Raw genomic sequence first — 25,688 nt, 5'->3', positions numbered from 1 at the left:
TGCCAACTCAACTAAAACACGATGTTGCTTTGGTAACTCTACAATCCCATCTTGTCTCACGGACACACCCTGATTTCCATATTTCCTGAGTCAATCAGCATAAAGGATATACTGATTGTGAGGTGGCAAAGGGGACCAGCAGGGATATTTCTACTGTCTATATTTTATATTTCCCAACAGTTTACTTTTTTTTTTTTTAAAGACAGGGTTTCACTGTTTAACAGTCTTAGCTGTCCTGGAACTCGCTCTGTAGACCAGGCTGGCCTCGAACTCACAGAGATCCGCCTGCCTCTGCCTCCTGAGTGCTAGGGTTAAAGGCGTGCGCCACCACTGCCTGGCACAGTTTACAGTCTTGACAGGAGACTGAGTGCGGTCACATTCACAGGTACTGCACTCAAAAAATCTTCCTCTGAAGTTCTGCGAGATGTGGACCATGTGTAATATATAATGAGGTTGCAGTTTCCAGACAGCCCCATTCTCTTACTGAAAGGTATGATCAAATAGTCTCAAAATTAATGTTTTCTCCTTTCAAAAACTGAAAACATTTTTCCAGACTGAAAGAAAAGCTGAATCTATAAAACAGATATTAACATGATAGTTAAGGTAAAATGTTAGGGAACAATCTAAATACTACTTTCAGATACAGGTTACCAAAGCAAAATGTATATATTCAAACATACTCTTCTACTTAACATAGAACCTGGGAAAATAAAAATATTTTTTAGCTACATTTCTTCACATGAATTCAAATTAGGCATCCTTAAAGCAAAAGACAATTTGTTCCATAAATGTATATAAGTGTAAATACAGACATTAATATCTACAGCGATTTGATGATAAATCACCATGCAAAGCCATGTGGAAATCCATTTACAGAAAAGAGAAAAGCAAGTGACACGAGTTCTCTCAGCCCCTGCAGGGGACCCGAGCACCACACACCTCGGAAACGGCAACTTTAGATCAGATTTGCATCACCTCTTTTAATAATTGACTTATGCATAGTATAAATAATTCCAAATATTCAGAAGTATCAATATTAAACTGGATTGAGTTTATCTAAGTGGTCAGGACAGGAGACTGAGAGACTCAGTGTTGGTCTGAATCTTGCTGCATGCAGATCTGGTGCCCAAGCAATCTGGCTGTGAGAGGGAGGATAACATAAAAGCACCATGCAGGACACTCTGCTGCTAGTCATATACCAGAAATGCTATTGCAATTTAATACAACAGTGATCACACATAAATCACAGGCACTACCTTAAAGCCTTCCTTGAATTTAAACATATAGTAAACAAATGAATTTTTAAAATGTTATTGCTATTTTTATTGTATTTGTATAAGTATCTTCTGTGTCTGTGGGTGTGGAGGTCAGAGGACTCCTGTGGGGCTGGTGTTCTCTGTCTAACTGTATACGGGTTCTACAGCACACTCAGATCCTCAGGTATGTACACAGGTGTGGGGCTGGTGTTCTCTAACTGCACACAGGTTCCACAGCACACTCAGATCCTCGGGCTTGTAGGGAAAACACATTTAACAATTCAACAATTTTGCCTACCCTAATAAACACATTTTTATTGTTAAAAACATTACTACAAATATATTTTACTTTAGAGTATATTATATATGTGATCATAAAAGCTTCATTTTAGTGAATGAACAAAATTCTCATAAATATTAATCAATTTCCTTTTCTCTGTCTTAAAAACCCTCGAAGGATGCTGTGTAGTGGCACACACCTTTAATCCCAGAACTCGGGAGGTGGTGGCAGATGGATCTCTGATGAGGCCGGCCTGGTCTACAGAGAGAATTCCAGGACACCCAGGGCTACACAGAGAAACCCATTCTCGAAAAACCAAAACCAAGACCACCACCAACAGAAACCCCCAGGGAAATAAAACACAACTGAGTCTCAGAACATGCTTCCCGTTGTAGCTTTTCTATAGGTGAAAACACGCATGACTCCAGGACACACAGCTGGAAAGGGCTTCACTGACCCTTCTGTCCCTAACTTCTGCGCCTATGAACACGTGTTTAAACCCACAACTACCCCAGGTTAAGAGATAAAATTATCTTGTCCTTTTGTGAGACAGGGACTCTCCACCTCTGTCTGTGCTGGCTGGCCTTGAGTCTCCTCAGTTAGGACCAGAGGTGTGCGCCACCACACCAGCCTTCAGGCGCGCTAAAGAAATGTATCCACTGTCCTTGGCCTATACACCCCTGCACACTATCCCAAACATTAAAGATGAATTACTGTTTTGGTTCCTTTTCAAAGCCTATGACGGACGAACCAGAAGTAATGCTTTAGCCCAGTGTCACACGGGCAAGAATTTCAATGTCAATATGGTGTTATTTTTAGCACAGATACTCTCAACATCCTAACAATAATCATACATAAACAGAAAATGGTTTATTTGGTCATCAGTAATGAAAAATAGATTGTTGTTTAGTTTGGATCCACTCTAGGTTCCAAAAATCTACTAATTATATATATATATATTTTACATTTAGCCAAGATAGATCTAATTGCTACTAGGGGTTAGACAGAGAGATAGGAAAAAGACCAGAAGGGAAGGCACACCTCCACAGGCACGTCAGGAAGAGTCTCTACAGCAGGACCACCTCTGGAGGCAGCAGGTCATGCACATGCACAAGTGTTACATGAAGTAAGACAATCTGGGCAGACGGGTGAGGAACCGAGGGTACATTTAGATTCTTACTGAGCATGCTCAAAGTTCTAGTACACCAAAGAGAGAGATACTTCCTCAGGGTAGAAAGTAAATATTCTGTGTGTTTGACCTTTAAGTATGAAGAGTTGGTCTCTTTCAAGAGCACTCAGAGATGTATTAGTGTAGTTTTACGGTAGTCCTCCAGGGGCTATGGGCTACAGTTCTCTCTTCCACAAAGCTAACTCCTGTGGCGTTCCATGCACAGGGCTCCTATCTGCCTATACCTACACGGGAGAGATAAAGCTCTGTTCTGCTCACGACCTGCGAACAACACACTTTATCCATCTGGGGCTATCGTTATTCATAAACACATGGAGGGCACAATGCTTCGGGACAGCTGTCAGAGAAGATGTCAGCAATTTATTAGGAACTTAGTCCAGCTGTCGAGAAGCTGGCCAGTTCCAGCGCTCTGTCAGAGAAGGGAGATACCCTAGGAACACAGCTCCACGTGGGTTTCTTAAGTGGACTTGTATTTAAAACTCTCTTCACAGACTTTTACAGAAGAAACCATCCTGTGTGCACATTAGTACGGACAATCCTGCGTTAGAGTAAACATGCTCAGTAATGAAAGCCTCCAAGCGTTTGCAGACTTTTCATCCAGGCCCTGCCTTGTTAGTAGCCATGCCAAGCTGCCGTCTGGTGACAAGGGAAGCAGACTCCAGGCCAGCACAAATGGCAACTGAAGATCGCACCTAACCTGGTGCTAGGCACAGGGGAGGAGGGCTGCTTTGCAAAGAGGAGCTAGTACACCCAGGGCAGTGGAGACACACACTACAACGAAAAGGTCCTCCTCCAGCAACTGCCTCACTGACTCCTGCCTCCTCATCTCTGTCCTACCCTCTGTGGTGGCTGCTGCCGAGGTGGGCTCCGGCGAGCCATGCTCAGGGGTCCTGCGCACCTCCCCCTCTCGCACACGTATGATCCCTAGGTCAGTGGAGCCGTGTTGGATCGGGGAGCCGGGAATACTCGAGTCAGCCTCGTTTGAGAAGTCAAAGCCATCTGGGATTCAACATATAACATTTTAGTACTTTCGTGCTGCTCTGTCCTCTTCTGAGCATTCTGACCCAGGCATGTACATACGGATACGACATCAACACAAACACTCTCTCTGTAGCTACATGTGTGTGCACAGCTCACACACATATAAGGCAGCAGATGAACAATGTGAGGTTCGCAAATGAACAGGGCAGAAAATAGGGATAGTTAAAAATGACGACGTCTCATAAGCAAGACAGCGTGACTCTTCAGGAACATGTCCGTAAAATATTGCTGGGTCCGGTTCTTAGAGAAAAAAAGGGAAAAACAAATATAAAAATCCAAAAATAAGAACCAGTTCCTCTGTGGATAGCGTGTATCATAGTCAGCTGGACCAGTCGTGGTTTTCTCCCACAGTGCTCATACATGTTCCTTTCCCCGGTTAACACGGTTAAAAGCAACACTGTCCCCGAGTTTCATTACTAGTTTAAAAAAAAAAAAAAAAGACAAAATTTACCTAGGTCTTATTCTTCGTTTTAACATTAAAAGAACAACCTAACATCTTTCTTCTTTATAAACAGACATTTTTACATCAAAATAACTAAGCATTATCACACTGCTAGTACCATTTTTAAATGAAACTATTTTACTTTAGTCCACAGAGCATCCATTACTACCAAGCATTAGTGGGTTTTGTACAAACAGTGCTAAGTTTATTTGAATCCATGAGTAAGCCATGGATTTGTACTGACCTTCTCTCCTCCATCGATGACGCCGGATTGAAGCTGTTGTAATCGCAGTCCGAGAGATCCTCGGCACTGTCGGAGTGACTTCCACTTTAAGGACTTTCTGACCTTCTTGAGAAGAATCAGGTGCATCAAATGGTAAGGAGTTTTTCATGGCATTGGCGACCTAAAGTGATAACATCAGTCTGTACAGATTTACAACCGACATACTACTTTAGCTCTTCCATATGCATGTTCCCATTATTCTGAACATCCAGATATACAATGTAGTATAATATAAAAGCACACGTCAGAGATGTTTATTTTCAATATTATATATTCTTTTTATTTTTTTGTGGTTTTTCGAGACAGGTGTTTCTCTGTAGCTTTGGTGCCTGTCCTAGAACTAGCTCTTGTAGACAAGACTGGTCTCAAACTCACAGAGATCTCTGTGAGTTCCAGGCCAGCCTGGTCTACAGAGTGAGTTCCAGGACAGGTTCCAAAGCTACAGAGCAATCCTGCCTCGAAAAACAAAAACAGAAGAGTCAACACACCTTCAGAACTAGGACCTAAACGAACCTCTACTCATCACGGAAAAAAAATATAAAAAATGACTTACCAAGAGTGGCTGAGAAAAGAGCTCTAGCTGGGCTCTATAAATGATGTCATCAAGTACTTCCTGGCCAAGGTCCCACTGTCCATTATACCTGTGGGAGGCATTATTTAGTTCTTTCTTTCTGTCTGTCTTCAAGAAAGGGTTTTTCTGTGTAACAGCCCTGGCTGTCCTGGAACTAGCTCCTGTGCTGGGATTAAAGGCGTGCGCCACCACCGCCCGGCTATTTAGTACTTTTAATAGGTATCTCTGATCTTCAGCACTTTGAAAGAAAATGGTTCCAAGTTCTACTTCTTTAGTTATAAAACAAAACTTACACTTTAAATTTCATTGCTGAATGTATCCTATATTTTCTTATAACAAAATGAAGATTTCAACTCTATGTTTCAAGTAGGTTAAGTTTCTTTAAACAAATTGGATTTTCATCATGTGTTGATATTTAGAGTAATCTCTTTAAAGTATTCATGATAAGCATAATGAACTATATAGAAATAATACAGATTGCATATAGGAAATTAAGTAGCTATTTTAAAAGTACTAGATAGACACTGTATTAGAAAGACAAGGTAGCAGGCATATCGCAGAACAGAAGAGTCTCTGATAAAGAAGGAAAATCCCACGTGCAGAATTCATCTTCTTCCTACTCACATGGCATAGTAAACGCCGGTGAGAAGCTGCACCATGAACTCAGGATCCAGCACTATCCGGCCGCAAACTTCCTTCCACTGCTTCTCGTGCTGCCGAGGAAACCCACTCACACAAACCCTGGAAGACAGTCGTTCAGATGATTTCCTGGTTGGCTGATCATAGACTTAACTCATCACCCTTCAGCTACTGATGCCTGCTCAACGCCAGAGTCGTGAACTGTAGAACGTGCCTCATTTTCAATTTTTTAGAGCATGCCTTTATTCATAAGGCATGTATTTCATGAAGTGACAAGTTTCCCCAAACAGCTAACAATCTCTCTCACAGACATCTTTGTACCTATTCTCAACCATATACATACATAGCTTTTATCCATCCAAAATCGTAGTGGATGTACTAGATAGCACATACATTTTAAAACAGACATAGAAACATACTGTCGCTCATGAGACCACAATTATTTGATGTTTTACACAATCACTATTAAATGTGTACATCTGTTATCTACTCATTTTCTTTGCTGTGTAGTCCAGCACTGGACTGGCGACTCTCATGGCAGTGGGGCTGTTCCTTCCCCAATGGATCCACCACGAGTAACCTCAAAACAGCAAGGTCTGCTCTCCACACCTCAGCAGCACCGGTTCCCAGGTACTGCACACCAAGGACTTCTGGTGCTGTGGGACAATGGTCTGTTATCCTGTCACTTGTATTATTTTTAATAAAATACTGATTAGCCAGGAGCCAGGCAGGAAGAAGAGGTGGGGCAAGAGAACGGGAGAATTCTGGGAAGAGGGAAGCTCAGTCTCCAGTCGTGACCCAGCCACAGAGGAAGCAAGATGTGACTGCCTCACCTAAAAAGGTACCAAGCCATGTGGCTATCATAGATAAGAATAATGGGCTAATATAAGTTATAAGAGTTAATAAGAAGCCTGAGCTAATAGGCCCATCAGTTTATAATTAATGTAGACCTCTGTGTGATTTCTTTGGGACTGAATGACAGCCAGGCGGGACAGAAACCTCAGTCAACATTTTGGTAGCTACTTGGCAGCATGAACTGTACTTTCCTTCTTTCCTTTCGAGACCCTGGCTGTCCTGGAACTCACAGAGATCCACCTGCCTCTGTCGCTGAGTACTAGGATTAAAGACTGGGATTACTGCTCCTATAGCCAAGCTTGCCCTTGAATCTTCTACTTGCTGTTTATATATCAGTGAGTCCTTGTCCATTATGTTTAATTTTAATATAACAGCTGATGCTAAATGAACTTTTTGGTCCTCTTTTAAGGAGGTGTTAAGAGTGGTCATGATGCCAAATAGACTATGCTATCACCTCTGTAGGCAGTGATAACAAAGACCGTTGAAGCTACTATTAGCTAAAATATCAAAACACCTGCCTTTTGTTTCACTGATTCATATACACAGTGCTTCCAGGAGCAATCTGGTGTGCTGACAAACGACCCTAGACTTAGTGGACGTGACCTGCCCCTTGTTCAGCTAGGCAACGTTCTATTGAGTGTTAAAATAATCTTTTTATCATTTTAAAATGTGTATATGTATGTGTAAATGTTGTCTGCATGTGTATATCTGTGTGTGTGTTTTGTCTGCACGGGTGTATCTGTGTGTGTTTTGTCTGCACGTGTATATCTGTGTGTGCGTTTTGTCTGCATGTGTGTATCTGTGTGTCAGTGTTTTATCTGCACGTGTGTATCTGTGTGTCAGTGTTTTGTCTGCACGTGTGTATGTGTGCGTATGTCAGTGCAGTACCAGCGTTCTGAAGAGGACATGGGAACATGTGGTCTGGATAAGCAGATCTGCAGGCCACTGTGTGGATGATGGGGAGTGAACCCGCCCTGTGCAGATGAAGCCAGGGCTCTACCTACTGAGCCAGCCGCCTCTCTAGACCCTAAGATGATCCTCATTCCTGAGAACAGACGCTCTGTGAATTTTGTCTACTCTTGTACCAGCCATTAAACAGCCGGGCGGACAGGGTACTTCCCGAATGACCCTATGACTGTGCACGACTGTGACCACTGTCCTCACCTGGAGCCCATCTGACACAGGGACTGGTAGGACGAGGCCGGCATATACACAATCGCTGAGTTATAGCACAGCATGAGGAAGCTCAGGACCTCGAACCTAGAAAAACAACACCACCACACTTATTTCTATCAGCAACAATAGTAAATGATTTACTTACTAATTGGTTTTAACATCTTCATGATTTTTTCTTAATCAGGTTACTGTAGGAACCTCCTCTACAGTTTGTTTTATTCTTTTTTTTTTAAATATTTATTTATTTATTCATTATGGATACAATATTCTGTCTGTGTGCATGTCTTCAGGCCAGAAGAGGGCACCAGACCTCATTACAGATGGTTGTGAGCCACCATGTGGTTGCCAGGAATTGAACTCAGGACCTTTGGAAGAGCAGGCAATGCTCTTAACCTCTGAGCCATCTCTCCAGCTCCAGTTTGTTTTATTCTTATTATGAACCATAGCCCTTGCTGTCATCAGTATTTTCTTTTTCTTTAGTTTTTTTTTTTAATTTATTTACTTTTTTTTTTGTACATCAGTATTTTGCCTGCATGTATGTCTGTGTGAGAGTGTCAGATCCCCTGGAACAGGAGTTATAGACAGATGTGAGCTGCCATGTGGGTGCTGGGGATGAACCCCAGTCCTCTGGTACCCACTGAGCAAGCTCTCCAGTCCTGTGGCACGTATCTGACTGGTTATACTAACCTTGTTTAATAGTTTGCTGAACTTCCCCTGAGCAGCAGAAGCCATTTACAGTAGAGGGGAGCGGGGAAGAATCTGGTTACGGATGACACATGGAGACACCACAAGGGTGCTGACCGGCCTGCTGTAGCACCCGAGATGAGGAGGTTGTGATGCTGTGTGAGCAAGAGACAGCTTTCTCCACAGACAAGCATTAGCTGTACAATCCCAGTGGGCAGAACTGGATATGTGTATATGTAAGCAAATACTCAGTAGATTACATATACACGGGCATATACACACATACATCCCGTATGTATATACAAGTAACAATAATGACAAGAGATTAAGAACTTGGGAGGTGGGGAGGAGTGGTGGAGCCTTGGTATTGATTTTCAGATTTTGTAATGTGTGCCTTCTTTGGCGGTAAGACCCAAGCCTATACCAGAAACTCATTTATGTTTCACAAGTACCATGCACACACAGACCGAAGGTCATTCTACACGACATTCTGCTGCTTGTGCTTCACCTCTGCCCTGTCACACAGACTGTGCGCGTGCAGGTTGTCCACCTGTGCCACTGTGCTGCGCCCACCAGGTTTCAGAACAGGGTTTCTCTGTGTAACATCGCTAGCTGTCCTGGAACTAGCTCTTGTGCACCTCTACCACCCGGTGCTGTGAAGTTTTAATTTTTTTACATTTATTTATTACGTGTTTTTAAAAACTTATTTTAGATTTATTTTGTGTGTGGAAATGTTTTGCCAGCATGTATGCACGTGTACCACAAACATGCCTGGTGCCCGTGGAAGCAAGAGGAAGATCAGATCCCCTGGAACCGAGTTGCAGATAGTTGTGAGCTACCATTAAGTGCTGGGACTGAACCCAGGTCCTCTGGGAGAGCGACCAGCGGTTACCCCGAGCCATCCCACCCGCCCCACTATGCAGTTTGACTATTACCGGTTCTGCGCAGTGAAGGTCTCTCTCTGAGGATGAAGGTCACTGTAAACGACCCTGATGAGATCATGCTGACACAACGCCCCTTCTGTTAGAGCCATGGATCCAATTGTTGAGGGCTACGAGAAATAAGGTATAGCATGAGATAATGTCTCCAAAATGAAACAAAAAACTTGTATCATGTAATCGTATTTAATTCTGTTTAAATAAAATGAAATTTAAAATAAGTTTTTTCTGTTCAATGATATTTTATGCTTTCTTTTAGAAATTATGTGAAGACACAAAATTTGAAAGATATCACTTCATTTTTTGAAATATTATGGAGTTACTCTGAATTTTAAAAAAAGCTGCTAAAACACTTAGGTTTGAAAGAAATACATTCATATTTGTTTTGTATTCCAGAACACACAATACAACTACTTATACAAAATAAACAGTATTGAGACTATGATAAAAACCTCTTTAATATTCAATTTTCTCACGTCGGACTTACTGTCACTACTATTCATTTTCTTTCATAACACAATACAAATAACTTAATTAAAATCTATTACTCAGAAACATTATTATTCTATGTTAAAATGAATCTTGGTTGAATAGGAGATATACTATCTCTTTTTTGGTTTTTCAAGACAGGGTTTCTCTGTAGCTTTGGAGCCTGTCCTGGAACTCCCTTTGTAGACCACACGGGCCTCAAACTCACAGAGATCCGCCTGCCTCTGCCTCCCGAGTGCTGGGATTAAAGGTGTGCGCCACCACCACCCGGCTGAGATAAACTATTTCTAACACAATGCAAAGTCTCAGGGGAATTAATTTTAAAAATTAATAGCTTCATTGAGACACAAAATAGACAGGATAATGTGTGTTAAAAATAGAATATGATTTTTTTGGATGAACTTTTTAAATGCTCGCAATCTGACACATCACATGCCACTGAAGATGGTAAATTTGATTCATCACACATTTCCTTATTGGATGTTACTAAAGAAAGCTGCTCGACATCAACATTTACCTATATAATCACGAGTGTGCCCATAGTCTTCTCAGAATAAACATTTACCTATATAATCACGAGTGTGCCCATAGTCTTCTCAGAATAAACGTGAGCAAAGCAAATATGTTATCAGTGAGCTAGAATGTGCATTAGATTTCTTTATACTAAAAAATAACGGAGCATCGACATCCTTCTGAGTAATTACTTTCCTAAAGAAAAATAAAAATGAATCACCAGTAAACAATATGGAAAAAAATTCTTTGAAAACTCATTTCAAAAACTGATTTAAAAAGAAGAAAAAGAGCCGAGTGGTGGTGGTGCAGGCTTTTAATTCCAGCACTCAGGACGCAGAGTCAGGTGGATCTCTGTGAGTTCCAGGACAGCCACGGCTGTTTCACAGAGAAACCCTGACTCAGAAAACAAAACAAAAAGTTGAAAATGACCCCAACGAGGGAAAACCCAGGAATAGACAAGAACTGGAGGAGATGTTTCCACTAAGCACTAACTCCCTGAACACAAGTCTGACACCACACAGAGCTACCCTAAAAACTGTGTTCCGCCTAGGCTGGAGAGGTGGCCCAGTGGTTAGAGCACCTTCCAGAGGACCTGGGTTCAATTCCCAGAAACCACATGGCAGCTCACAACTGTTATTAATTCCAAGATCTGACACTCTCACACAGACAGACACACAGGCAAAACACCAATACACATAAAATAAAAGTAAAAATTTACTCCACTAAAATTAGTTAATCTGAGTGTATGCACATATGGAAGACAGAGGCAATTTGTGGAAGTCAGTTCTCTCCTTAAACTGTAGAGTCCAGGGAACAAACTCAGCTGTCAGGTTTGGTGACTGGAACCTGCATCTGTCAAGTCATCTGCTGGCCCCTTACCTGCTTTCCTGTCTCCCTCTCTGCCTCCCTCCTTCCTTTTATTAAATGTGTATGAGCGTTTTGCCTTTATGTAGGTTTGTGTGTCAGATGCATGCCTGGTACCCATGGAGGCCAGAAGAGGGTGTCAGAGAACCTGGAACTGGACTTACAGGAGGTTGTGACTTACCATGTGGGTGCTGGGAATTGAACATGGGTCCTCTGGAGGAACAGTCAGTGTTCTTAACCACTGAGCCATCTGAGCTCACAACCAAAAGGAGAGGACTATGTATTAGGGACCTTGCATGGTGGTGTAAGCATTTCTCATGGAAGACAGGAGCAGGTTTAGGAGTGCAAGGTTATCCTGGACAACCTGGTGAGTTTGGAGCCAGCCTGGGCTATGAAAGATCATGTTTCAAAAACAGAGACAAAACAAAAAAGTACTCACAATCTTTACCCCTGGCAAAAGACAGTCTTTCATCTCCCTCTCAACATAACGTGAAACACGCCAGGTTCCCAACACTACTTACTTCGTGGTATATCGAGGGCTTGGACAAGGAGGGGATGGTGAAAGACAGCACTTTGTTGTTTCCATCTTTATCCGCAATTTCCTACAGCAAAAGTGCAAAACAATGAAACGTTCAGTCTAGCAAAATAAATAATAGTTACTTTCTTAATAACAGAAGGGGAGTTTTAGAAACAACAGCACGTGAAAATAGTATTACCCTATCACACCCTTTCAAATTTATTAGCAAACCGGTATGTGTGTGTGGAGAGCTGTTACCCACAGATACTGAGCACAAATTACACTACATAATATCCAACATGGAAGCAAGGGCAAGAAGCAGGTGTACACAGAACAGGAAGGTCAAAAGTGATTAGATTCTAGAGGGCAAAAAGCTGATCTGATCTTTTAGTAGAAATATGAGTGATTGAAACATAAATAAAGCCAAGAGATGCACACTTACTAAAATAACACATTATTATTACATAATGAATTGTTTGTCGGCTTTACTGAGCCACAACTGACAGAATTTACATATATTTCTAGTGGCTGTGAAGTTTTGATACATTTACATTGTGAATGGTTACCATAAGTAAACTTACTCAAATATCAGTACAGCAGTTACCATTTTCATGGTGACATCTTTTTTTTTAAAAGATTTATTTATTTATTCCTTATGCATACAACATTCTGCCTCCATGAATGCCCGCATGCCAGAAGCAGGTGCCAGATCTTATTACAGATGGTTGCTGGGAATTGAACTCAGGACCTCTGGAAGAGTAGCCAGTGCTCTTAACCACTGAGCCATCTCTCCAGCCCTGGTGACAACATCTTACGATTGAATACTGATTAAAAGAAATTGATAGTAACTCAGAATGAACTACCAAACTGTGATGAGTTCCATGTTGACAATATTAGTGGAAATGGTTAAGAAATAAGACTTAGACTTAGATAATCTCTATTGAATTGTGCAAATTCTTTTGCGTTCTTGTTTGTTTGAGACAAGGTTATACTCAGGCGCCTAGGGTGCCCTGGAACACAATATGTATTCCTGGCACACTTTAAGTTTGCACTTCAGTTTACTGCGTAGTGCAGTCAGAAATATGTGCCGCTATACCTGCTGCCCCCACCCAAAGGATCTCACTGTACTACTGCAGCCACTTGTTATGTAGTCCAGGCTGGCCTGGGACTCTCTCTGTAGACCACGCTGGCCTTGAACTCACTGAGAGCTGTCTGCCTCTGCCTCCAAAGAGCTAGGATAAAAGGACCACCACCACCTGGCTTTTTTTTTTTTTTTTAAAGAAAAAACACTTGTAACCAGGCAAGTTGGTCTACAAAGGAAAAGCAAGTTCCAGGACGGCAAGGCTAGTCAGAGAAAGCCAGTCTGGAAACAAACACAGGAACACAGATGCTCTTCCTCCCTCCAGTCCTCAGGTGTCGGTCCTTCTCTCCAGACACCAGCAGGAGGAGCTGCTGCTGCACCTCACCCCACTGCCTTCTGTCTGCTCTAAGTATCACGCAGCTTGCATGGAACCCACACAGACGCTCCCACTGGACCCCACGGCAGAGAACAATCTAAGTCAGAGAACAGACAGACACAGTGCTGCAAACCTGTAGCCTGGGGCTTGGGCTCACCAGAAGCTAACAGGTCAGATTCAGATACAAAAGCTTTGAAGACAGACTAGAATACTTGAGATCCTGTCTCAAACAACAAGACCAAAACAAATCTCAAACAAAACAACAAAAAATCCCAATCGCTTGGGCATAGTGGGCCTACCCTTTGAACACCAGCACCTGACTGAGGCAGGAGAATCCCTATGAGTTTGAGACCATCCTGGTCTACATAGTAAATTCAGGGCCAGGCCCTGTCTCAAAAACAACTGGGTTAGCTTTTCACTAACAAACAAACAAACCAGACGCCTTTAAGTTTTCTGAGGTCCCATTTTAAAACAGATCTACGACAAGATTCAGTCATACCACTCTACTGGAGACACCTGCTCAACCGAGCTCACTGCTGCTCTATTCATTCTGATGTAGGAGGGCCGGCCCCGCCCTCCCTGAGTGATTCACCCTGGGCACTGGTCCTCACACTGTAAGGAAGCAGCCTGAGCAAGCCCTGAGGAGCAAACCAGTAAGCAGCACCCTCCACGGCTGCTTCATCAGTTCCAGCCTCCGGCTTCCTGCCCTGACTGCCCTGGATGATGGACTACAAGATACTGTCAGGTGAAACAGACCCTCTCCTCCTCAGCACAGCAACAGAAACCCTAAGACAATTAGCCTACAAGACACTGTAAGGTGAAACAGACCCTCCCCTCCTCAGCACAGCCACAGAAACCCTGACTAAGACAATTACTTCTTCCTAAAATCTCACCTACTCTCAGTAGAAAGTGATCAAAAGTATTCCTTTTCAGATACCATTTCCTAAGGTAAATTGTAGTAACTCTGGCTAATATTTAATTTCTCATATTCTTTTCTACACCCACTCTGCATTATCTATGATTATGTCTTCTGAAGTGGAGAAATTTCCCTACAGCAGGTAGTTCATTTCAGTATTCAACTTGTTCCTTATGAAAAAGGAATTCTTAAACACTGGTTCAAAACATGCCTTGAAGTAAATCATCTGATCTAACAATGTTATCAATTATAACTTCATCAAATTTATAAAAAATATTTCTAATAAATGTTTATATTCAATGCAAAAATTATTCAACAGATATTTCAATTTGTTTTTTTCTAAACAATCTTCAAATATTTCAGAGGATTTCGACAATATTTCAAATATCCTAAATACCACTTTCAACTCACCAAATTATAAATTCCTAGGAGAAGAGCTTCAATGCAGCCATTACTCTGTCTGTCTCTGCTAACTGTAAGTCGCAAATAAACCCACATCAGCTCGGGCAGGAACTGCAGTGTGAACCTCTTGAGCCGGACTTCCGAGCTACGATAGAGCTCAAACAGCTGGTGGCAGACAGGCTCCAGGAGCTAAAGGGAAACAGAGAAGCATTATTTCCATGACTTGAGCTGTAACTATGTTTCTTAAAAAGCCAAATGTACCTTTACAGTATTTAAAAAATAAATTCTTCTTAAAATTAATTCCTCCATGTATGAGCTAATTCAAAATCGTTTTAACAGACTACATATTAAACTGGCCAAACCTCGAACTAATTACTTTAGTACCAAATATTATCACTGTACTTTTGATGTACTAGGCTACTAAATTTATTAGGCAAGTAGTCTGCTTGCCAAATATTTATATTTGGTGAGCTTCACTGTCTATCCTTACCAAGCCCTTCTAGTCTATATTTCATGTTTTTACATTTATATATGTAAGCATGTATGAGTGGGGTACTGTCGTGCCATAGCACATGTATGGAGAACAACTCTGTGGGTCTAGTTCTCGCCTCCCGTCACGTGAGTTCTAGGATCCACCTCGGCTGCAAGTGCTTTTATCCAGAGTCATCTCACTGGCTCATCTTCCAGTTTAAGAAATTTCTTCTTAATTAAAATAACTTCAAATTTCAAGTAAAGCCATGACTTAGGTTATATATCACTCATTAGATGAGATTTTATAAACATATGATACAGGCATCTAAAATTCTAGCTAATATATTTTAAATACCTATGGGGAAGAAAATAAGATTTGAGACCTCACTAATTATACTTATTGGGCAAAGGTCCTGCTGCACAAGCATGAGGACTGGAGTTCAGATGCCCAGCACAGATATAAAAACTGAAGCTAGCACGGCATGTGGGGGGGGGGTAAGCAGACTTCCCAGGGCTTACAGGCCACACAGCCCAGCTATGACAGCAAGCTCTAGATTCACTGAGATGTCCTACCTCAGGAGACAGGGGGAGAGTGCTAGATGCCAGTGCTCAAAATCTATTGCTGGTGTGCACACATGCACGCACACACATGTGCACACATACACAATCACACACACACAAGCTCTAGATTCACTGAGAGGCCCTCTCTCAGGAGACAGGTGGAGAGTGCTAGATGCCAGTGCTCACATACACACACACACACACGCATACATGCATGCACACACACACGCACACACACACACACACACACACGTTCTAGATTCAGTGAGAGGCCCTACCTCAGGAGACAGGGGGAGAGTGCTAGAGGCCAGTGCTCAAAATCTACTGCAGCCATGCACATACGCACACACACATACACACACAAACACACACACAGAGATAACACAGGCACACACACAACACACACGCATGCACACACACAATTCTGAAAGGAAAAAAGTACATATATAAATATGTTTTCCTATGCTTAATTGGCTAATTATTCTTCTATTACTACATGAAATTATTTGAGAGACCTCAAGATGATAAAAACTAAATAAAATGAGCAATTCCACCCACTGCCAATTTAAAATGGTTCTACTCCTGTTAACCACAGACTGTATACACCTGGCTGACTTTAAACTACATATTAAAAACTGAGTAGAAACTAAACTTTTATTTTATTTTTTAAAAGTTCTTCAAGACAAGGTTTCACTGTGTGGCCCTGGCTGTCGTGGAACTCACTCTGTAGACCAGGTTGGCCTCAAACTTACAGAGATCCGCCTACCTCTGCCTCCCGAGTGCTGGGATTATGCAGAATATTATGTCAAAGAAAATATAAAATGAAGATTCAACGCAGTGCCCATCAAAATCCCAGCAAAATTCTTCAAAGACCTCGAAAGAACTGTACTCAACTTCATATGGAAGAGCAAAAATCCAGGATAGCCAAAACAATCCTGTACAATAAAAGAACTTCTGGAGGCATCACTTCAAACTCTACTACAGAGCTATAGTACTGAAAACAGCCTGGTATTGGCATAAGAACAGACAGGAGGACCAATGGAACCAAATAGAAGACCCAGATATCAGTCCACACATCTTCAAACACCTGATTTTTGACAAAAAAGCAAAAAATATCAAATGGATAAAAGAAAGCATATTTAACAAGTGGTGCTGGCATAACTGGATGTCAACAAGTAGAAGAATGAAAATAGATACATATCTATCACTATGCACAAAACTCAAGTCCAAAAGGATCAAAGACCTCAACATAAAGCCAGCCACACTGAACCTTATAAAAGAGAAAGAGGGAAGTACACTTGAACACATTGGCACAGGGAACCACTTCCTAAATATAATCCCAGCAACACATACACTGAGAGAAACAAATTAATAAATGGGACCTCCTGAAACTGAAAAGCTTCTATAAAGCAAAGGACATGGTCAACAAGACAAAACGACAGCCTACAGAATGGGAAAAGATCTTCACTAACCCCACATCAGACAATAAAATTACTCATTTTATTTAGTTTTTGTCTGATCTCCAAAATATACAAAGAACTCAGGAAATTGGTCACCAAAAGAACACATAATCCAATAAAAAAAATGGAGTACAGACCTAAACAGAGAACTCTCAACAGAGGAATATAAAATGGCTGAAAGACATTTAAGGAAATGTTCAATATCCTTAGTCATCAGAGAAATCAAAACAACTCTGAGATTCCATCTTACACCTGTAAGAATGGCCAAGATCAAAAACACTGATGACAACTTATGCTGGAGAGGATGTGAGGTAAAGGGAACACTCTTGCATTGCTGGTGGAAATGCAAGCTGGTACAGCCCCTTTGGATGTCAGTGTGGCGATTTCTCAGAAAATTAGGAAACAAACTTTCTCAAGACCCAGTAATTCCACTTTTGGGTATATATCCAAAGGATGCTCAATTGTGCCACAGGAACATGTGCTCAACTATGTTGATAGCAGCTTTGTTTGTCATAGCCAGAACCTGGAAACAACCTAAATGCCCCTCGACCAAAGAATGGATTAAAAAAAAAAAAGTGGTACATTTACACAGTGGAGTACTACACAGCAGAAAAAAATAACAACAGCTTGAATTCTGCAGGAAAATGAATGGAGCTAAAAACATTATTTTGAGTGAGGTAACCCAGACACAGAAAGACAATTATCACATGTACTCACTCATAGGTGGTTTTTAAACATAAAGCAAAGAAAGCCAGCCTACAAACCACAATCTCAGAGAACTTAGACAACAATGCGGACACTAAGAGAGACATACATAGATCTAATCTACATGGTAAGTAGAAAGTAGAAAAAGTCAAGATCTCCTGAGTAAATTGGAATCATGGGGACCTTGGGGGAGGGTTGAAGGGGGGAACAGAGAAAAGTATAGCTCAATAAATATCAATTAAAAAAAAGAAAAAAAGATCGTTAGCCCCCCCCCCAAAAAAAATATAAAATGAACAGAGGGACTTAACAGAGTGGAGGACTCAGAATGAAAAAACCACCAGGGTGACTGGGGGGGAGGTCCTGCTAAAGTGAGAAAGAAAAAGCAGTGCTGTTGGTGTAGAGGTTAAAAGCTAAATTATAATGGCCCGGCGGTGGTGGCGCACACCTGTAATCCCAGCACTCGGGAGGCAGAGGCAGATGGATCTCTGTGAGTTTGAGGCCAGCCTGATCTACAGAGCTAGTTCCAGGACAGGCTCCAAACCTACAGAGAAACCTTGTCCTGAAAAACAAACAAAACAAAACGAATACAAGTTAAGTTATAACATAGGTAGTCACAATATGCAAAATTAAACTCTAAAAGTTCATACCAACGACTTTTATGTCTTTAAAGCAGCACTGCTTTTAAGACTGTCCTAAGTTCAGTTCCTATTAAATAGAGCATGGCCATTTTCTGAAATAACATCTCTGTAGCACATCGGACGATGCTTCAGAATATAATAAGATCAGGACCTAAGACGCACCTGTCTATGACTACTGTGCACAACAGTTATGAGGTCCCTGGGTTTTCAGGTATCTGAATTAAAACCTTCCAATTTGGCAATGATAAGGGTGGAACCCAGACCTGCCCCTGCAGGTTCATAATGACAACAAATGCCAAGTCTTCAGCCTGGATTTCTCCATGACCTTGCCTCATGTGTTATTATAAAGCACAATAATACACAATAGTCTGAATAATTTTAAAAATGTCTTATCTTAAAAGTTTTTTTAAAAATGAGAACACTTTTCATATCTTTGAGTACTGTATCTAAAGACTTAGTACTAGAATCATTTTGCATTTAATTGTGTTCTGATCAATATTTACTTTTATTTACACTGAACCCCTGAACCACATCCCAAGCACACATTTACTACATATTCATTACATACATGATAAACAGTTTATACGACCGCTGCCCATGAAGAGCTTACAATCTAAAGAGAAATGCATAAAACAAATAATTTTTAATAAGCAAAGCTTAAATGTTAGGCAGTGCAGGATGAGGGGCAGGGCGTACACACATCACTATTTAGAAAATTTCAAACACTCCTGACTAAAGATGTGTGTGCCCGAGTGTGCATCTGACCTACGCACCGACACACACAGTCCGCATCTGAAGTTCTAACAATTCAGCAATACATCGCAGGAGAAAAGCAGCAGATGCAAGTCTGAGAGCCAGTCCAACACAGGAGACGGGAAGGAGGAGGTCAATAAGCAAGCTTTTAGTGAGAAGACAAAATCGAGATGTACTCTCAGTTAGGCTGCCGGTTAGGAGATGGTTACCTGACAGGACTTCTTCAGCTCGCTGCAGTGCACAGCAGAGGCACTCTGGGAGGCTGTATCTGGGAAGATAAGAAGCTACTTTCCTGTGTGCTCCTTTCATTTTCATGTTAAAGCATACATGAATCCAGTGGATAAAATTACCTGTCACCGTGTGCATCTGGCCTAGGCTAACAGTTAGATAGACTCAGCTGCTGCACTTTCTACTGTCTACCACAGGGTGAGTCACAGTGAACTGTTATTCTAAGTTATTGATCTACACAATTTAGGTCTCTAAAAGCACTTAATAAACAGCATAATTTTGTGTTATCAGTTCACAGCTGATCAGAATGCTTATAAATATCTCTACGGTATTAAGAAATTAAGAGTAAATGATATTAAAATAAAGAAGGCTGAATAAGTATACCGTTAAGATTTGTTTTCCAGAGAAGGAGCACTCCAGAACACACACACAAAACTATACGTTAAATACACAATCCATGGGGATGAGGGTGACCGCAGCTGAGAACCAAAGCACACCACCTCCAACCAGGAAGAGACCAAGACATCTTCAAATGTAAGAAGATGGGGCGGGGAAAGCCAAAGCAGCTACCAGAGGGAGAGCGAAGAGCGGCTTTCCAGACCCACGGGGAGAGAGAAACCGGACACAGCTTCACCTTACTCTTTGGAGTTCACTGTTTCAAAGGCTCCCTACCTCATTGTTCGAGTCCTGAATGACTTTATAGAGCGCCGGGACAAGGGGCTTCTTCCGGTGTAGAGTCGCTGCGTAACTGGTGATCTGAGTGTCAGGTAGTGCCTAAGATAAAACCAATGAACAGCAAAGTGGACCTCACATTTAGGAAACACATTTCTTTTACATGGGTGCTACTTAAGTAAAAGAAGCATCAAATAAGAAAATTTAAAATAATATAATTAATATCAAGTAATTAACATACAAATAACTGTTTAGCCACAAAATGATTACAAGTCCCATATCTTCACTGTAATGTAATCGAGCCTAAAAGAGAGCAGGATACATTTCCTTACTTGCACTCATGCTTTTACAAAACACATTTCGTAAGTCTACATTACATAGTTTTCTACCAAAACTATTTGACTTTAAGTCACTGGAAATCAAAGCAGAAAACAAATATTATCATTAAAACTTGAAGACTTCAGTCATCTACTGGACATATTTTAATCACAACTATTTTTATTTCTACGTAATTCTTTTGACCTTATTCATATTAGTTATACTCTAAAAGAGCACCAATAAAGAAGTACAATTCCACACTCTGCAACTTCCACTTGGAAGCACATTGCGGGACCCCGATGGGCAGATCAGTGCCATTAACCCTGGACACGGTACTACTGGACACGGTACTACTGGACACGGTACCCTGGACACGGTACCCTGGACACGGTACCCTTAGACACGGTACCCCCAGAACACAGTACCCTGGACACAGTAATCCTGGACACGGTACCCTTAGACACGGTACCCTGGACACGGTACCCTGGACACGGTACCCATGGGACACGGTACCCCCGAACACGGTACCCCCAGAACACAGTACCCTGGACACAGTACCCCTGGACACAGTAATACTGGACATGGTACCCTTAGACATGGTACCCCTGGACACGCTACCTTGAACTCTGACAGCCACTCTTCCACCACAGCTCGCTCAGACCCCAGCATCTTTCTCTAGTCTTCTGTTATCTGAAATGTAAGACAGTATTACCTACAGAGATTACCAAAGGTCTGTAATATATCTATCTTACTAACCAAGACACTCAGCTGTATTTCAGAGAGAGGCTTCTACTCGGTTTGGAGTGCAATTAAATTTTTTCAAAAATAAATCCTACTTTTAAATGATAGACCAGAACCCATTGTCTTCCTGCTTTCACATTCTCCACACTTCAACATGGCAAAGGAGGTGTTCTTAAATTGGATATATCTACAATTTCAGAGGCTGAGGCAGGAGGACTGCAAAGTGGATATATCTACAATTTCAGAGGCTGAGGCAGGAGGACTGCAAAGTGGAGGTCAGCTCAGGTTCTGAACAAGGCTGAGATATAGGGCAAGACACTGTATCAACAAAACAAACTGAAAAATGAAGTGGCCAAGTGAAATCCAATAATAACATGGAAGACAAACAAACAAGTACAGTTCACACGACAGAACCAACCTAGTAACAAAATATAAATATCAAGTCTAGAAAGAGCAAGGGTTGAGGCTGGAGAGATAGCTCAGAGGCTGAGAGCACTGGCTGCTCTTCCAGAGGTCCTGAGTTCAATTCTCAGCACCCACATAGAAGCTTACAACCATCTGTAATGAGATCTGGTGCCCTCTTCTGGCCTACAGGCAAACACGCAGAGCACCACACACTAAATACACACGCATACATACATACATACATACATACATACATACATAAATCTTAAAAAGAAAAGAAAAAGCAGCCGAGTAGTTGTGGCGCACACCTTTAATCCCAGCACTCGGTAGTCAGAGGCAGGCGGATCTCTGTGAGTTCGAGGCCAGCCTGGACTACAGAGCTAGTTCCAGGACAGGCTCCAAAGCTACAGAGAAACCCTGTCTTGAAAAACAAACAAACAAACAAAAAAGCAAGGGTTATAGCTGGAAAACTGATAACAATATATGCATTATGCAAAACAAATCAGATTCCTAAATTTTCTAAGACAAAAAAATGCTTTATTAGCAAAATCAAGTTGAATAATAATCTGTAAATTATAATTCTAATTAAAGTTTACATTTTTTAAAAGCTTGGAAACAAACATATGCTCAACTCTTAAGTGCTTGCCATTGAGGGTAGTCTAACATATTTAACTTGATAGAAATGAGACACGTTGAACTTTCAAATGAAAACGAAGCAAAACCTCAAGGCTTTCTTCACTCAAAAGGAAGGAGTAAGGAAAAACAGGACACTAAGAATAGCCCCCAACGACGCGGGGCTGTCTGTGAGAGCGCAGAGGAGCGCTTCTGTGTTTGCCACACCTCATGCCACTCAAAAGATTAATCAGAGCGACTTGTAGATGTGTGTGTCCCCTAAATATGAGATCTCTGATTTAAGATTCCACAAGGACCTTAGAATATATGTATGATGGAGCACTGTATCAAGTGCTGAAATAAAGAACAGGAAAAAGAAAAAGAGGTGCCAGGGTCATAGTGTGTCTTCTTAGCAATAAAACCCTACCTAAGACACTGGGTGCTAAGGAAGTTGTGTATAACGTGTTTTGTGTTGTCAACTTGATTCACACAGGAGGGAACCTCAACTGAAGAAAAGCTTCTGATAAAATGGTCTGTGGGCTGTTGTCTGTGGGACATTTTCTTGACTGTTAATTGATGGAGATTTCAGGACCCTGTTGGAGGTAGTTACCATCTCTACTCAGGTAGGCCTTGCATGTGTAAGAAAAGTAGCTAGCTGTGAGAGAGACTTCATGCAGGCCAGGAAGCAGCTTCCTCTGTTGGTTTCTGCTTCAAGCTCCTCCCTTGAATTCCTACCTCGTTTCCCCCAATGATGATAAAGTTTAAGATGAAATAAAACCTTTCCTTCCCAGGTTGCTTTTAGTCATGGTGTTTATGAAAACAACCCAAACAAAACTAGACCAGCCTCACTGAGACCATGTTTCGATATAGACATATAAAAAAAGGGGGCAGAGGAAAGCAGAAGAGTAAATCAGATGCAAATATTTAAACATATATCCACGTGATGTGTCTGTGTATGGGCTATGTTCATGTGTGCATATGTACCCTAGGAGGCCAAGAAAGGGCATCAGATCCCTGGGACTGGAATTACAGGTGGCTGTGAGCTCCAGATGTGGGAGCTAGGAACCAAACTCAGGCCTCCTGCAAGAGCAGCGTGAACACTGAACCACGGAGTCATCTCTCCAGCCCCTTGCACTGAATATAATTAAAATATGACTGACCTTAAGTTGATAGCCATTTTGTTTAGTAAACAATACACAAAGTTCATTATATTATTCTATCTACTTTGTTACAACTTGGAATTTCTTACAATGAATAAAAACTAAACTATTGATAAATGGAAGCTACAAATATACAATTCTGATGTAAGAGATAGAAAACAAGGCTCTTACAGTTATTTACTTATTTTTGTGGGTGGGGCTATGGATTGCACATTTAGAGATTGTTCTGAGATCTAAGCAAAACTACGAATCCCTGCTTCAGGAAAAAAGAACTAGGGCTCGGAACGCGGCTCCGTTGCTAGAGTGCTTGTCTAGCATGATCCAGCACAGACTGGTAAGAGACGTGTTCTGGCCTATACAACATATATGTTTGGAAGAGTTACTTCTCTGTCACCTCAAACTCCTTGTTTGAGGACAACTGTGGTATCTATGATAAAAGGTTTTTTAGTTTTTACTTGTTGTTGAGACGTGGTCTCAACTGTGAAGCCTGGTTGGCCTGAAACTCTGTGTTGACTAGGTTGACCCTGAATGAGAAATCCTCCTGTTTTTACTTCTCCAGCGCTGGGATCAAAGGCATGTTGCCAGTATATTCAACTGTCAAGAGATTTTTTATTTTTAACATAATGAATAACACACAACGTCTTAGAACAGTGTTTGCTGTTACAATTATTTAAGTTCTTGACAACTCAAGAAGCATTTTTATTTTGTGCATAATAATTATTAATGATCTATTATTAGAAATATTGTTGAACAAAATGCTAGGGATTAAAAGAAAATAAGAACTCTCAAGAGTTTCGAGGGAATCAAAATTATAAATAAACAAAGCTACAGAATTACCAGTTCAACATATGAGACAGTAATAAATGTTACTGCAAATTCTTAAGCTTAGTTAAAAAAAAAAATTGGGCCAGGCATGGTGGCGCACACCTTTAATCCCAGCATTCAAGAGGGAGAGGTAGGTAGCTCTCTGAAGTGAAGGCCAGCTTGGTCTACAGAGACAACTCCAGGATAGGCAGGCTACACAGAGAAACCCTGTACTGAACCCTCCCAAACTCTCTACAAAACAAGAAAAAAATTATGAAGATATTTCAAAGTGTATGTCTAAAACTTAGATTAAGGCAGCTGTGACTAAATTCCCTAAGGCCAAACTCAAAACTGTACTATATGACATAGCTCTAAGCTGAAAATGGCTATTTAAATTAATTCAAAATTTATTTTCCTACTTTCTGGGAAAGTCAGAAATTAGACCTATTCTATGTTACAATAAAATGTGGGCTCAGGGGACTGGAGAGATGGCTCAGAAGTCACATGAGCACACCCCGCTCTGGCAGAAGACTTGAGTTTGGTTCCTAGCACCCATGTCAAGTGGCTCATAACCACCTCTGACCCTAGCTCTAGAGGATCTGTCACCTGTGGTCTCCTCAGGAACCTACAGTATACAATTAAAAAGAATCTTCTTTAAAACGTAGATCTAGTTATTTTATGAAGGAAGCTGAGACCAATTATCCTCCCGAATGACCTTTATTCAGAGAGAGTGTCTCATGACCACAGATCTCATGACCAGTCCTTCACGTCAGGGTCTTGGAGGAGAGGGAGGCTTCCTTTCAAACACAGGGGAGTGGCAGAGAGGATTACGGTAAAGTGGGTAAAAGCATTTGCTGCTGAGCCTGAAGACCTGAGTTCAATCTTCAAAACCCGTATGGTGGAAGGAAGAGAACTGACTCCCTAAGGTTGAGTTATGAGTGTCACATAATGTGCACCCCACCCCCGCCAGGAAATGAATTCATATGTATTTTTAAAAGACATAGAAAAGAGCTTCATTAAGAAAGACAGTGTAGAGTAGAAAAGTGAGAGGTGATAAATGTGGGGTGGTGATGTGGGTTCCCCTCTGCATACTGTGACTAGCATTGGTGAGTACAGAAACTGTCTTCAGCCTGTGATAGGACAGAGTAGAGGCAGGTGGGAGAAAGAAGGCGGAGTCAGGAGATGTTGGGAAAGGACAAGCCGGAACCTTGCTGGTAAACCACAGGCACGTGGCAATACTCAGATTAATAGAAATGGGTTAAATTAAGATGTAAGAGCTAGTCAGTAAGAAGCTAGAGCTAATAGGCCAAGCAGTGGTTTAATTAATAAAGGTTCTGTGTGGTTATTTCAGGGCTGAGCAGACAGGAACAAGCAAGCAAGCGGCCCTCCTACAACAGGGTAGGATGGAGTGGGATTTGGATGTGTAGGGGAGCTGAAGGAGAAAGACAGCCTTCAGACATATGCCCTGAACAATGGAGATTTCCTGACCTTTCTAGGGTTTTCAGGGATGATCAGAAGTTTTAGCATGATTTAGTCTGACAGACCTATGTGCTATAATGGTTGGGTACTGGGTGAATTTTCCTTGTAGCTTCAAGGGGGAGGGTGGGCTTACTTATCTCCTCCTCTGTTCCCCAAAATCTGTGTGCTC

The 25,688-nt window shown here is 41.5% G+C and overlaps 1 protein-coding gene across 3 annotated transcripts in view; it reads right to left on the bottom strand.

Annotated features, from left to right (window-relative positions):
- The window catches only part of Hycc2 (hyccin PI4KA lipid kinase complex subunit 2), a 51,653-nt gene that overhangs the window by 8,129 nt on the left and 17,836 nt on the right, over positions 1 to 25,688 (bottom strand). For 2 of the 3 annotated variants that reach the window (XM_057758403.1, XM_057758404.1), the window contains exons 3-12: positions 20,937 to 21,008; positions 20,001 to 20,102; positions 14,522 to 14,701; positions 11,742 to 11,822; positions 9,352 to 9,467; positions 7,721 to 7,816; positions 5,687 to 5,803; positions 5,045 to 5,132; positions 4,453 to 4,612; positions 3,563 to 3,724 (exon numbers count right to left, since the gene is read on the bottom strand). In XM_057758403.1, the coding sequence (XP_057614386.1) occupies positions 3,563 to 3,724; positions 4,453 to 4,612; positions 5,045 to 5,132; positions 5,687 to 5,803; positions 7,721 to 7,816; positions 9,352 to 9,467; positions 11,742 to 11,822; positions 14,522 to 14,701; positions 20,001 to 20,102; positions 20,937 to 20,987 (1,153 nt within the window). In that variant the 5' untranslated portion in view covers positions 20,988 to 21,008. The remainder of the gene's footprint in view (positions 1 to 3,562; positions 3,725 to 4,452; positions 4,613 to 5,044; positions 5,133 to 5,686; positions 5,804 to 7,720; positions 7,817 to 9,351; positions 9,468 to 11,741; positions 11,823 to 14,521; positions 14,702 to 20,000; positions 20,103 to 20,936; positions 21,009 to 25,688) is intronic. The other variant, XM_057758405.1, reaches the window with a different exon arrangement.

Source organism: Chionomys nivalis, chromosome 26, assembly GCF_950005125.1.
Source record: "Chionomys nivalis chromosome 26, mChiNiv1.1, whole genome shotgun sequence".
Classification (NCBI taxonomy): domain Eukaryota; kingdom Metazoa; phylum Chordata; class Mammalia; order Rodentia; family Cricetidae; genus Chionomys; species Chionomys nivalis.
Note: the sequence above shows the minus strand (reverse complement) of the source record. Positions and strands in the feature narration are given on the sequence as shown.